The 13,028-nt window shown below is 41.0% G+C and overlaps 1 protein-coding gene across 6 annotated transcripts in view; it reads left to right on the forward strand.

The window, feature by feature from the left end:
- The first annotated feature begins 2,220 nt into the window (after positions 1-2,220).
- Positions 2,221-13,028, forward strand: part of TASOR (transcription activation suppressor) — a 51,858-nt gene continuing 41,050 nt past the window's right edge. For 2 of the 6 annotated variants that reach the window (XM_084635520.1, XM_084635521.1), the window contains exons 1-4: positions 2,224-2,772; positions 8,720-8,865; positions 10,508-10,600; positions 11,972-12,044. In XM_084635520.1, the coding sequence (XP_084491646.1) occupies positions 2,403-2,772; positions 8,720-8,865; positions 10,508-10,600; positions 11,972-12,044 (682 nt within the window). In that variant the 5' untranslated portion in view covers positions 2,224-2,402. Of the gene's footprint in view, positions 2,773-8,719; positions 8,866-10,507; positions 10,601-11,971; positions 12,045-13,028 lie in introns of all 6 variants that reach the window. The other 4 variants (XM_084635523.1, XM_084635522.1, XM_084635524.1 and 1 more) reach the window with 3 other exon arrangements.

The raw sequence follows: 13,028 nt of genomic DNA on the forward strand, positions 1-13,028 counted from the left end.
GCAGGTTCTGAAAATGCCACACAGCGTACCTTTCAACTTTCCAAGGCACAAATATGGGACCCAATATGAAGGAGACAGAAAATTATTCATGCAGAAAATTTAAAATGATTATTCTATTTCTATTCAAGATCTTACACTGCCGCCTGTATTGCAGTACCTATGCACCTTACAAAAGTGCATTAAGTAACAATTATCTACCATGTATGGTTCTTTCTTTCTCTCTTTCATCTTCTTCCCAGAAGAAAAAATTATGAGCTATTTTGCTTTTAATCATTTGTACCAGTATACTGTGCTGTGTGTTTATATTAAAAAGACCAAAGTGGGTTTTGCACTTGAATCAGAAGTCAGTAAGTTTAATGGGGGTAGGGGATTTAGATTCTGAGTTTATTCCTGACTTAGGCAGGCATGTGAGAAAGCTGTCTCCTGCATAAACAAGCTCTGTTCTTGTGGTAGACAATTCCATAGTGCCAGAGGTCTGGAGCTGTTAAACATAGTCCTCGTCCTAGAACTTCAAGTGACCTTTAAGGTCACCATGTTCAATAACTTGAAAGTAAGGATTGAGACCTTGAATCTGACAGGATATTCTATGGGAAATAAGTATAGTGAAGAGTGGACAGGTTTGATGTATTAATTGCAGACCTTGTTGCTGAGATGTGCTGCTGCATTCTGTACTTGGGAGTTTCCAGAGGGTTGATGAGGGTGTGTAGACTGCATTGCTGTTGTGTTGTCAGGAGAATACAGAAGTGTTATTACCAAGCCTAGGTCATTGTCTACCAGGAAAGTCTCAATGAACTGTAGGAGGTAGAACACATTGTTTGCAGATGCTGATGATGTAGGATTAATTCTCTTGGTGTAAATATCAATAATCTCAGTTTCATGATTAATTATTTCTGATGCAAGTTATTCAAACAGAGGTGAGCAGACCAAATTTGTGTGGAATGTAAATACTGTGAGGAAATGAGTGACATCTCTAAGTGACGTAATAGTTGACTTAACCATTTAAGAAAACGCTCCTTAAATGAAATATCCAGTAGTCAGCATAAAATTGGTGACAAACTCCTCACAGTAGCTCTTATTTTCAGTTTTTGTTATTAATAGTACTGAAGAACTATAAATGTTCAGACACAAGCACATAGCTAAATGGTACACCCAAATTACCAAGCTAAACAGGAACCACACATTTAAAACCCTGACAGCACTGAATCAGTCCTTATCTTTCTGAAAAAGATAAACTGAATTCCACTCAGTTTATGGTGTAGGAGATCTTTCGATGAGACCTTAAAAACACAAATCCCATCTATACCTTGTATACGTTCAAGCAAGGATAAGGACCCATAAATTCTCTGATGCCACCTCAAGAGGCAGAGTGGGGAACTATACCTCTGCCTTTTTCTCCCATTCTGCAGAAATAAGGTTGGAAACTAGGCCCACACTTTCATCTCTGTTCCCAATCATGAAAAAGGGTGGGGATCAGACTGATACCTTCTTCTCTGTTCCTGTTTCTCTACAGAGCAGGCTACTACACCCATATCGTCTTCTCCACTCCTACTACTGGAAGGTCAATGGCTTACGTTGCCACTTTCTTTTTTGTCCAAAATGCTAAGGAGGGCAGGAAACTGGTCCCTGGCCTTCTCCTCTGTTTCTACTGATGTAACATAACAAGTGGTGAAGTTGCAATGATGCTTCCTTCTCTTGTCCCATTCAGGCCATTACCAAAGTTCGAGTGGTACCTTAACGGATCAAGCAGCCTTGGAGGAGCTGCAGGACAGGCAGCAGCTAGTCCTACAGATTCCAACCTTGCAGCACAGGATCAAGAGCTGGTACAAAGGCTTGTTGACTCTACGTGGTACAAACACTCCCTCTCACAACATGGGTGTGACCCATGGTGAGTGCTTCAACTGCCTGGGCAGTGCAACAAGGGTGAATGGTGCCAGGAAAAAAATCAACAAGATCACTATGAACTCTCCTTTATCTTGCTGCCACGGCCCAATAGGGATGGGAACCAGCCACCACAAGGAGTCTAGGAGTGGGAAGGACGCATCTGAGGCAAAGGCGCGCCAAACGAGGTGCCGTGCCATTTTTGCCGGCTTGAGACGTTCTCGCCTTACTGCGCCACTTGCGCGGCAGCCACCTCCTCCCATATTTATAACCTGCCCCACGCATTGATTGGCCGCCGCTGGCCGGGCGCTGGCCACGCCCCTTTCCCAGCTGCGGCGCAGCCGCCATGTTGGGGGGAGGAGAGGCGGAGTTGTTGCCATAAAGTGAGCGACTGGAGTGGTAGAGCGGAGCAGCGCGGTAGAGGCTAGGGGTGGGTGGTGCATGGAGCTTGGGAAGGGGCGGCTCCGTGGGAGAAGAGAAGAAACAGTTGTTAGCGCTCAGTTGTTTCCTCGCCATAGAGTTCAATGGCGGATGCTGGGGTTACTGGCGGTGGCGAGATAGAGCCGGAGGAGCTTCAGCGGACGGAGAAGAACGACCGGGGCCTCCTTGGTGTGGAGAGCAGCGGCGCAGCAGCAGCTGAGGACAACACACAAAATGGCGGCCGCTCTGATAGTACCGCTGAGGAGGCGCTGCTGGTGGCTGCTACAGAAGAGAAACCCCCCCCAAATCTCAGCAGTAGCCAGCGGAAGAGCAGTGTCTCCACCGCACGTGAACAGCAGCAGCTACAACAACCTAGCGACGTGTTGGGGGGTCCTCCCCCTCTCCCCAAGACCCCTGAAGATCTGCCTATTAGGAGGAATTTTCAGATCCCCAGGAAGAGCAGAGAAAAGAAAGGTTGTTCCCTTCCTCCCCCCTTCTTCTCTCCCTCACCCCCCTCTTCATCTTATTCATTAGGGAGGCTCTTTATACACTTCTCACAGCTGCATGCAAAATCCTGCGGGTGTGGAGGAGGCTGTGGCATGGCTCCGATTAGAGAGGCTTCTGGGGATGAGATTTTAGTGTTAGAGGCATTTTAAATTCTCCTCTTTGTGTAAGGAAAAAAAAGTCGGAGCTTGAATTTGAGATGGTGGCTTAAAAATGAAAAAGGCTGGATTTGATCAGGGCGGGCTTGGAAACGGTTTATCGCAGCCCCACTTCTGAGGTGCACGCACACACACGCAGAGAAGATGGTTCTCTGTGGGACACACACGGATATACAGAGAAGATGGTTCTTTCTCTATCTTTCCCCCTTCTTTCCTCTGCAGGAGACAAGTACGTCTATATTTAGATTGAGCTGGTAAACATTTTATGTAGGTGTCTACTTCTGAGACACATGCAGAGAAGATTGCCCTTCTTTCCTTACCCATGGAAAGCTTGCCTGTGTCTCCATCTGTTTGCAGGAGAGAAGTGTGCATCCCACATTCATGTGCCCCACACTGGAACTGCTACTTGTTTGAGGCTACTGTTTTTTTTTTTTAATAGAACTTTCTCTGAAAGCCAGTGCTCGCTCGCTCTCATTTTCTGGGAGACTCTGTTCATTTCTGCTTGCTTTTATTTTGTTAATTTGCCAAGAAGATTTACTTATTTTGGTTCTCCTCCTCCCCACCCCTCAAAGTTTCCCCTTTCTTGCCCTTCCCCAGTAGTGGAATAAGGGCTCAATAACACAACAGTTACCATTGCAAAACCATTTTCATATAGGGTTTTCATCTTTCAAAGAGGCTGTTTTAACTTTTGTAAAAATTTTGTAAAATGTAAACTTTTTCTTTAAAATTTTGTTCTGTTAGGAGGAAGTGAAGGTAGGTTTGTTTGATTATCCCATTTCTCTTTCCCATTTTGAAGATGGCACTAATTCTCTCAGGAATACAAATGTAGATATGAAGCTAGCAGAGGCTAATGTAAAAGGAGCAGATTGACTTAAAAGTAATGGTGTCCTGTTCTCCTTGATGGTCATCTGATAGAAAAATGTCTGGATTAAAAAATGGCTCCTCTCTTTTCAGATTCTCCAAGACCAAGTGTGATTGTTTTAACCACGAAGTTATACAACCAATCTCGGAGGCATTCAGTGCATTACATAGTTTTTTTTTGTTTTTTTTTTTTTTAAAGTACCTTTCTAGCACTGGGTTCCATTGTGAATTTGGATAAACCTGAAATATATAAACTAAGTCTGGAAAACACCTTCTAGGTCATCTAGTACATCACCTGTCTGTGCAGGATTGTTTCCTGCAGTGTATGTTTCTGACCAGTCAAGCATTTTAAATATCTTGAGTTTAGGGCTTCTTCTGTCACTTCCTTTGGGATGGAGGGGGAGACTAGTCTGATCTAACTGGTTGCAACTGAGTTGCTAACATCAAGATTTTATTTGGCATGGTCTTATGGATTTCATCTTTTGGTGTATCAGAATTTCTTCTTTAAAATATTGTCCAAAGAGGTCTCTGTTTTTAATAATACTTGCTAGTTAAAACTTTTGGACACTTGAAACATTTCTTTCCATTCCATCATATACATATGCTGGTTGATTGTTTATGGGTGCTTGGCTGTTGCCATAACCATACCATAGTATAATGTGCCATGATATCACTTATCAGAAGCCATCACAAAATTAGGCCAGATCGGTAATTAGATGGAAAGCTTCCAGAGAGAACTTGGGTGGTGCAGGAAGTGTTGATGATAAATTGGGAAGTTGTGGTACTAAATCAGTACTACACCAGTGTCCCAATTTTAATGGCAGAGTGACAATGCACTGCTGGCTCTTTGGTCTTCTGGGTGAGTTCTGAAACCAAGATCACGCTGTTCTTCCACCAAGCACTTAATGGCTGATAAAGTTGACATGACTCTCCTTGGAAAGGTAGGGATGTTGATATTGCTGCCCTGCCCAAATCCCAAACTTGGGAACACTAAGCAACATTACGTGCCCCCCCCCCCCGCCCTTCCTCCCCCAATTCTTCTATAACTTCTCGTGGAAGTTATTCTTGATTTCTTGTCTAAAATTATGTTGTAGCATTGCTGGTGCAGAATGGCTGCTGTGTTGTACCCACAAGGTGACTGTTTTTTAGTTGTGGGAAGCTGATCCCTATAATGTATGACCTATAAAAGTTCTTTGCACTCCTCCATGATGAAAGCACTATATCAGTGTAAGTCATGACTACATTTTCTCTTACATTACATTTAAAAAAGGACACTAAAACCTATTATACTTTAGACGGTTTTTCTAAATAGCTATGTGAGGCCATTTAAAAGCTGTACATGGAATTTGCAAAGTCAGAAAACATAGGTAAATTCTCGGTATACCAGCTTCTTCAGTTTCTGAAGCAGGAATAGGTGTTTCTTGAATGATGACTAGAAACAAATGAACGCATGATATCCAGGCTAGGCCTACCATCTAGAGAGTTACAGAAAATATGTTTTAACTTGAATTGAACAAAGCAGATGGAGCTAAATGACAGATTATATAATGAGGCTCTTTTTATTGATTCTTTATTGGACTCTAACTTCTGGGGGGAACTTTATATAAACTTTCATTAAATTTCAGGAGGCTGCTTTTTTTTTTTTTTTTAATTGCTCTCCTTTTTCCATAGGGACCATTCAGGGAGTATGACCTTAAATATATTTATAAGCAGGAAAGATTAAATTTATTTGTGCTTGAGGTTTTGGTCCGTTTTATGGTATCTAGTCACACACGGTACTAATTGCAGTAGTACAGTTTCCTGTTTTGTTCATAAACCATGTGGCCTACTACCATCTCATGTGACTTTTTTTTTTTTTTTTTTTAAAGCCATATCTTGCAAGCTGGCCCATTGCTTTGAGAGGCCAATTGCGACAGGGAAAGGCAAGTGCACAAGAAATAGTGCTGGTACCAGTCTTCCTTTGGGCTCCCTGTTGGACTAACTCATCTGCATTATGCCTCTGATTTCCGAAAGGCAGTTAAATATATGCTTGTGTAGTCCCACTGCTGCTCCTATGCTTAAAGATAGGCACATGTTTGAGTACCTTCCTGAATTGGCCCTTATGTTAGGGTGCCACTCCTTCTTTCTATGTCTAGATGCAAAATCAAGGTCTTGCTTACTTGTCATTAAAGACTCCAGGGCACTTGTAAGTGCTGGGTTGTTGGCCAAACTGTAGCTCATGTGAGGGTGTTTTTTTGCCGACCTGTATTATCTGACCTTTCATTAGATGTTTATTTTCCATTATTCTTACCAAACTTTTGGGAAGGATGGTTACATGCTGCTCACCATCGACAGTTTCCACCCTAGGGGATTAAGTGATTTCCCTGAATTTGTAAACTGCTTATGGACCTTTTAGGGTGAAAGACGCTACAATAATACAAGCTCAAGGCTTATATTAACCATTGTGATGTCCTATTTTATCAGTGCATATCTGTCTTGATGCACTAGAAAACAGTGACTTCAGGAAAATAGTACTTTTCATATCTTGGTGGCAGAAACATTTCATTTCTAAAGAGCAATATCATGCTGCTATTTTTACTGATTTGATAAGAAGGAAAATGCTTTGTATTCCTGGAAACCTGAAGTGTCAGGTGAAGACAGTCAGTATTCCCCAAGAAAGCCAGATTATTTTCCTGACATAGTTGCGAGTATCAGTCTTTTAAAAAAAACAAAGGAAACCTGCAAATTTCATCTGATAATTTGAATGAATTGATATATTGCTTACTGAGAGTCATATATGGAAGTTGACTAATGGTGTTTTGGCATTGAAAACAACACATAGCTGTACAGTCTAGACAGTCAAGCACTAATATCTGATGTCAAACATTGAAGTGACATTGTCCCTCTGTCTCTGTTTTCTTTCTAACAAAATGACTGTTATAATACTGGTCTAGCTTCTGTGCAAGTGTAGTGAAATCTCTTTTGTACTTCAAACAAAATATCACAAACCATTGGGCATAGTTCCTATGGCACAAGGATGCTATAAATCAGTTAACTTTACAAAAACTGGAAAATGGCCAACCCCGAACTTCGGGCAGCAAAAACCCAGCCAACGAAGTTTTAACACAATCTGGGTTTCGGGGGGTTGGTTTTGGTTTTTTGTGTGTGTTTTGTTTTTTATTAAAGGAAGGGACCATTTGGGGTAGGTCAGGGAACATTTTTCTGTACGTATCACCCGTTACTTAGGACTTAAAATACCTTCTCTAGCTTAGGTTTAATACAGCTCAGGAGGTACATAGCCCCAGTACCACCAGTTGAAGGCATAATCTGTATAGGAACCATACAATGTCAAGTTTTTTGTTCCAACCAAGTCCTGATTGTAATTACAGAAGTGCAGTTCCAGATCATATTGTCTACATTACTATGCCTAAAAGATAAACACATAAGTATTAGATCTTTATAACCATCACCACATCCTGTAATATGTGCACATGGTTTAGATTAATGGTATTCATTAAGCTTATTTCTGGTCTTACTCTTAGAGGAGTTCAAGAAGGAAAGTATAGTTACTAGAGCCCTACCAAATTCACAGTCGTGAAAAAACACACCATGGACCATGAAATCTGGTCTTTTGTGTACTTTTACCCTATACCCTACAGGCTTCATGAGGGAGACCAGCGTTTCTCAAACTGGGGGGATCCCAACCCAAAAGGGTGTTGGGAGGGGGGGGGTCAAAGTATTGCCACCCTTACTTCTGAATTGCCTTCAGAGCTGGGTGGCCAGAGTATGGCAGTGGCTGTCCAAGGGCTCAGTTCTGAAGGCAGTGCAGAAGTAGGTGTTGCGGTATTGCCACCCTCCCACAATAACTTTGTGACCCCACACAACCCGCTTTTGGGTCAGGACCCCTACTGTTACAACACCATGAAATTTCAGATTTAAATATCTGAAGTCATGAAATTTACAATTTTTAAAATCCTATGACCATGACATTGACCAAAATGGACTGTGAATTTGGTAGGGTCCTAACAATGACCTGGAAAAAAAAAAAAGCTGTGTAGGGAAAATACCTGGTACATAATGCTTAAGATGTCTTAGGAATACAGCTCCATTTCTCTGGGGCTTCTCTCTCTAAGTCAGAGCTTCAGTTCTTTACTACTCCATGCTCTACAGTCCCCAGCTGGTCATTTGACCCTCATGCTGTGTAGCTAAAATGGTGGGTGGGAATGGAGATGAGGGCTGAAAGATAAAACCAAACCAAGGAGACTGCTATGTAGATTTAGGCAATAGCTTAGCAAAAAAAGTAAATTTTGAATTGGCCATCTCTGTGAATGCATAATTATGTTATACAGCAGACCCATGTTGTCTTGGGGGATTTCTTAAACTAGAGTGTGAGCAACCATAGCTGAATCTATATTGTCCCCTCTATAATAGCCATTTAGTGTTAAGGTAAGTAGCCTACATATTGACCAGACACTGTAACATCAGTGTGTGCGGGGGGTTTTTTGTGTGTGGAGAAAACTGGCTACATTCTGAAACTCCTGCATTCTTACAATAACACATTGTTCTGTCTAACTGTACGTTACAGCTTTTTGCATTGTATGTCTGCTACTTTCTTGGGAGTATGTTGAAATTACATTAGTATACTTTCCTTGGAAAGCTTTTGTAAACTAAGGTGACAACTTGCTCAAAATTAAATGCTGGTGGGGGATGGAGAAATAATGACATGCCTGGCTGTGATACTGACAAGCCTAAATTCTACCTTTTTGTGAGACAGTTTTTAATACGAAATATCTAAAATGAATCGAACCATTAAACTAAATAGGATTTTTGTCTTGATTTTATAAAACTGTTAGTGAAACGAAAATGTACTGGGAAGCTGTCAAATGTGTATTAATACTAACTTCCTTCTCTCTGAATAGCACTCTTTCAGCCAGTAGCTATGGGCTCTCGAGAATTTGAAGATGTTGTGAAAATTTTGCATTCATCTTATTTGGAGTCAGGTTCGGTGACCAATTTCAATTACAAAAGAGCCAGCTTAATCCATAGCGAGCTGTTGGAAAAGGAGGTGAGTACCCAGAGTTTACCCTTTATGAAACAGTGTGTAAGCTATAAACTTCAGTGGTTTTGCCCAACTCCATTTACTTGAAGCCAAACGGTTTCATATACTTAAGTGTTGGATCCTTTAAGTCTTTCCAAAAGAGATCAGAAGATTGCAGCGTAGAAAACAGCCTGCAACATTTAAATCTCCTTTTGGTCATAGTCAAGCCGGTAACCAAGACTGTGCTGCCTCAGAGGTCTGGTATCCAGTTGCAGAATCTGGCCCAAAATGTCCAGACTACTACTGTTCCAGCAGTTTTACTACTGACTATGCTTAGAAATTTCATGCTGCTGGTTTGATGTCAGGAATATCGAAGAGTTTTATAGTGGATGAAACTCTTGCACCCTGAATTGAGTGAAATGAAGTGAGGGGAAAAATGTGAGGAGGAGCTAGTGCCAGTACCGCTGTTTTGAGAGTTGTGCTTCCTGTTTGTCTTTCAATTTTGAAGTGCATAATTAATGGTTGTAAATTAATGGCGGCATCTTCCAATACAGCTTTAATGCCTTTAGGATGAGCGGTAATAGTCTATTTAACTTTAAATATTGCTCTCGCACTAAATCCATATAATCTCTTCTAGATTTATAGTTCTCTCAGAAGCAGTGGCAAAACAAGTTCAAGAGCTGAATTGGCAAATCCAAGCAGTGTGACTTGGTTTAAAACTAACAAGCAGTCGTAAAAATACTGTGCTGAACCCTCTTGAAGAAAAAACTGATTTGTCTCCTCGCTGCCACACCAAAAAAATCTCACTGCATTCTGCATACAATGCCATCGGACCCTCGCTAGAACACAGGAATTGGGATCCATGCGCGGTACCGCATTAACGCGGGGACCACGTTAAAATGAATTGCAATTAAAGTAATTAAATTTGGGATTCATGGCCACGACAGCATTATATGCAAATTCACGCTATATAGACGTGCATTCTAGCGAGGGTCTGATGTATAAAGTCACATTTTACTGGCTTGTGTATTGTCTTGTTTTCAGCCAATTCACAAACTGTTGATGATTTCTTGAGTGTTTTTGTAGCTACGTAATTTGGCTGAATACTACAAAGTTTTCAAGCATGGGGAGAAGAAATATAATATTCATTTTCAAGAAAGGAGAAGCACTAGTTAAAGGGCACCTTTTTTTTTTTTTTTCCCTTTTTTATTCTGTTAAAATAACACATGGGTCCAATGCAAGCTTGCTGGTAACTGTATCAGATTTTTGTAACTGAAGAAAACAAACTGATAGCAGTGAGGCAAGACTAACAAAGTATGAAATTTGGTCTTGGTTTTTGTGCAACAGAAATCAGGGGATCAGAAGTGGTGATCAACTTCTGAACCATAAGACTTGCATTCCAGGTGTAAGTCCAAAATGATATGGAACTTAAGCTGAATGCTTCCCCCTCCCATACCCTAGGTGAAAGGATACAGACTCTTCTGAAATTGTTTATTGGAAATTGCTGAAACATTAACCTCATTCAAATCAGCCTTTTGATTATTTGCACCTGGATCTGCCAATGTAGACTGTAACTCAGCCAAATTAGGCTTCTTGGAAGCCAGGTAGCATTTGATCATGCCAATACTAGTTTCTTCATTGCACGTATTAAGACTTTGTTTGATAATAGTTCACAGAAAAACGCAGAGAACTGAAATGTGATGGTCGCCTAGAAAAAGAGCTTGTTGAATCCTATGCGTTTCTGATGGTTGATCGACCTCAGGTGAGAACAGACAAGTTTTATAAAAACTTTTCATTTTTCTTGTTACTCCTTTGGGATGGTCTTTCAAACAGAAATGTTTTATGTTGATGACTTTAGGATTCACTAACTACTGATATGTGTTCTGCATCTGCAGAATTCAGCACAAGGGAGCCATAGTAATTACAGAAGAGAGGAATCTTGTCATAGAACTGATTTGTTATGCTGTGGAATTAATAGGGCCCCAGTTACAAATGTTTTGTTTTCTTTACCTTTTGGGATCATACCTCTTAGGCTTATGTTTATTACCAAAAAAAAAATGTGCATTTGAAGTTTTACCTATAGTGTGTTTAAATCTTTGGCTTTTTTAAATATACATGCTCTAACACCTCAAAAAGGGGTATTGCCTGCTTGATTTTGAGACTTTTTTGGGGGGATCCTCAGGTAACTTGTACTGCTTTTCTCTTGACATGAACACAAGGGAGACACCCCCCCCCCCCCCCCTGAAAATTGTGTGATTTGTTGGCTAGTTGAAACTATTGCAGTGAGTCCCTTCTTTCGGATGTAAAAGTAGGGAGAGTAAAAATAAGATATCTTCATGCTGCTTTCTGGGATGTATGTCCTCTGTGATCAGACTGGTGTGTGTGTACACGTATGTCCGCAAGAGCCCTACATAATCTGCCATATTTGCAACCAGGATGCTATAGGAAAGGCACCATATTAGATGGGGCCCTTCTGTTACTACCTTACGATGAATGTAGATTGGAGGAGGCAAAGATTCTGTATTCTCTTTATCTTTATGATACAGAGAGAAGTCTTGAATTTGTAATTACTACTTTTTGGAGTGTGTGGCTGTTGATCAAGCACATCTTATTTTCTATAATTTTTTAGATGGCTATGGTTAAGTTGTATAGGTCTATACCAATAAACACATTGCCTCTACAGCAAACATAACTATCCACATTTGGCATGCATTAAAGTTTATGCCCTAAGACAGGGGTTCTCAAACAGGGGGTTGCGAGATTATTACATGGGGTGTCGTGAGCTGTCAGCCTCCACCCCAAACCCTGCTTTGCATCCAGCATTTTTAATGGTGTTACAAATTAAAAACACTTTTTTTAGTATATATTTAAGGGGGGTTGCACTCAGAGGCTTGCTATGTATTTTGTCACCAGTACAAAATTTGAGAACTACTGCCATAAGAGTTGTATAAGAACACAAAGTACAACTATAATTGAGATTACGCTAATTTTGTATTCAGTATTTGGCATAGAAATATAACTTAGAGTATGGAGTCTTAAAAAGGAGAGTTTTATTAAACTGTTGCCTGTTCCACTCATATACTAACTTTGCAAATATGTATGCATCTAAAATGAGATATTTTGTTCAATTCAGGTGCAAAATATATGTGAAAAGGGACTACAGGCGGGCCATTCCAAAATAACAATTCTTGGCAGTCCTTCCATGGGTAACTATATCTTTGTCTCTTCTCTTTCTATATATTTACATCAGACAGTATGATTTTTACAATCTGAATAATGTGTATTACTTTAAACCTATTGTCCTTGCCATAGAATTTCCCAAAATTAGCACTTCAGGAAAAATCCCACCCAGCTGGTTTGAGGTAATGACCTTTGATTCAGGAGCAGTACAGTTCACAAATACATGAATTAAGAAACAATATTAAGCTTGTCTTAAAACTGGCTTTCACAGAAGTAAGAATGAATTACCCAATTACAAAATTTCAGGTAATGTTCTAAGCATCCATTGGTAGAATTCTAGTCATTTTTGGGGACAGTTGGAAAACCAGATTGGGGGAAGCCCCTGTGATCTGTTTAGCTTGAAGTTGTAGTTTTGCACTCCTGCAGTTGTCTGTAGACCAAAGAACTGGTTGATGGCATCCATTTAATGCCTTCCAGCATAACTATACCCCCAACTCAGCTGAAACTCTACAAGGAGGCAAACAATGGGGGAAAGGGTTAAGGAGCTGCAGAGGGTTAACAGACACAGCTCTGGTCAGGAGTCTGTGCTATGTCCCACCAGGACCCAGCCTTCCCTATAGCTTGTCAGGGATCAGGTGTTCCAGGACCATGGCCATGCAGGGAATTCTCTACGGTTCCACTGTCATGGCCTTGCTCAGTCATTTACCAGCCAGAGTGTGTGGAAGCCATCCCTGGGCAGGAAATATTTTAGCAGTACGGTGGCCGCTCCACAGCTGGGGCTTGTCATCCTTGCAGTCCTGGCTGGGGACCTCTACTCTGCTGGGCCAGGATGACTGCAGCTACTGGCACACCTTGTGCCCTGATGTTTTGAGCTGCTTGGCAGTACAGGGAGCCCCCTGCAGCACCACTGTCAGCTCTGCCCTAATTCCAATCCTACAACTGTAAAAAATAAAAATTGGTTCAAAGAAGAAAAATCTAATTCTGCCAAGCCTAACTGTGGAATGAAAGTA

The sequence above is a fragment of the Lepidochelys olivacea genome (genome assembly GCF_965140295.1).
Source record: "Lepidochelys olivacea isolate rLepOli2 genome assembly, chromosome: 7".
In the NCBI taxonomy this organism is placed as follows: domain Eukaryota; kingdom Metazoa; phylum Chordata; order Testudines; family Cheloniidae; genus Lepidochelys; species Lepidochelys olivacea.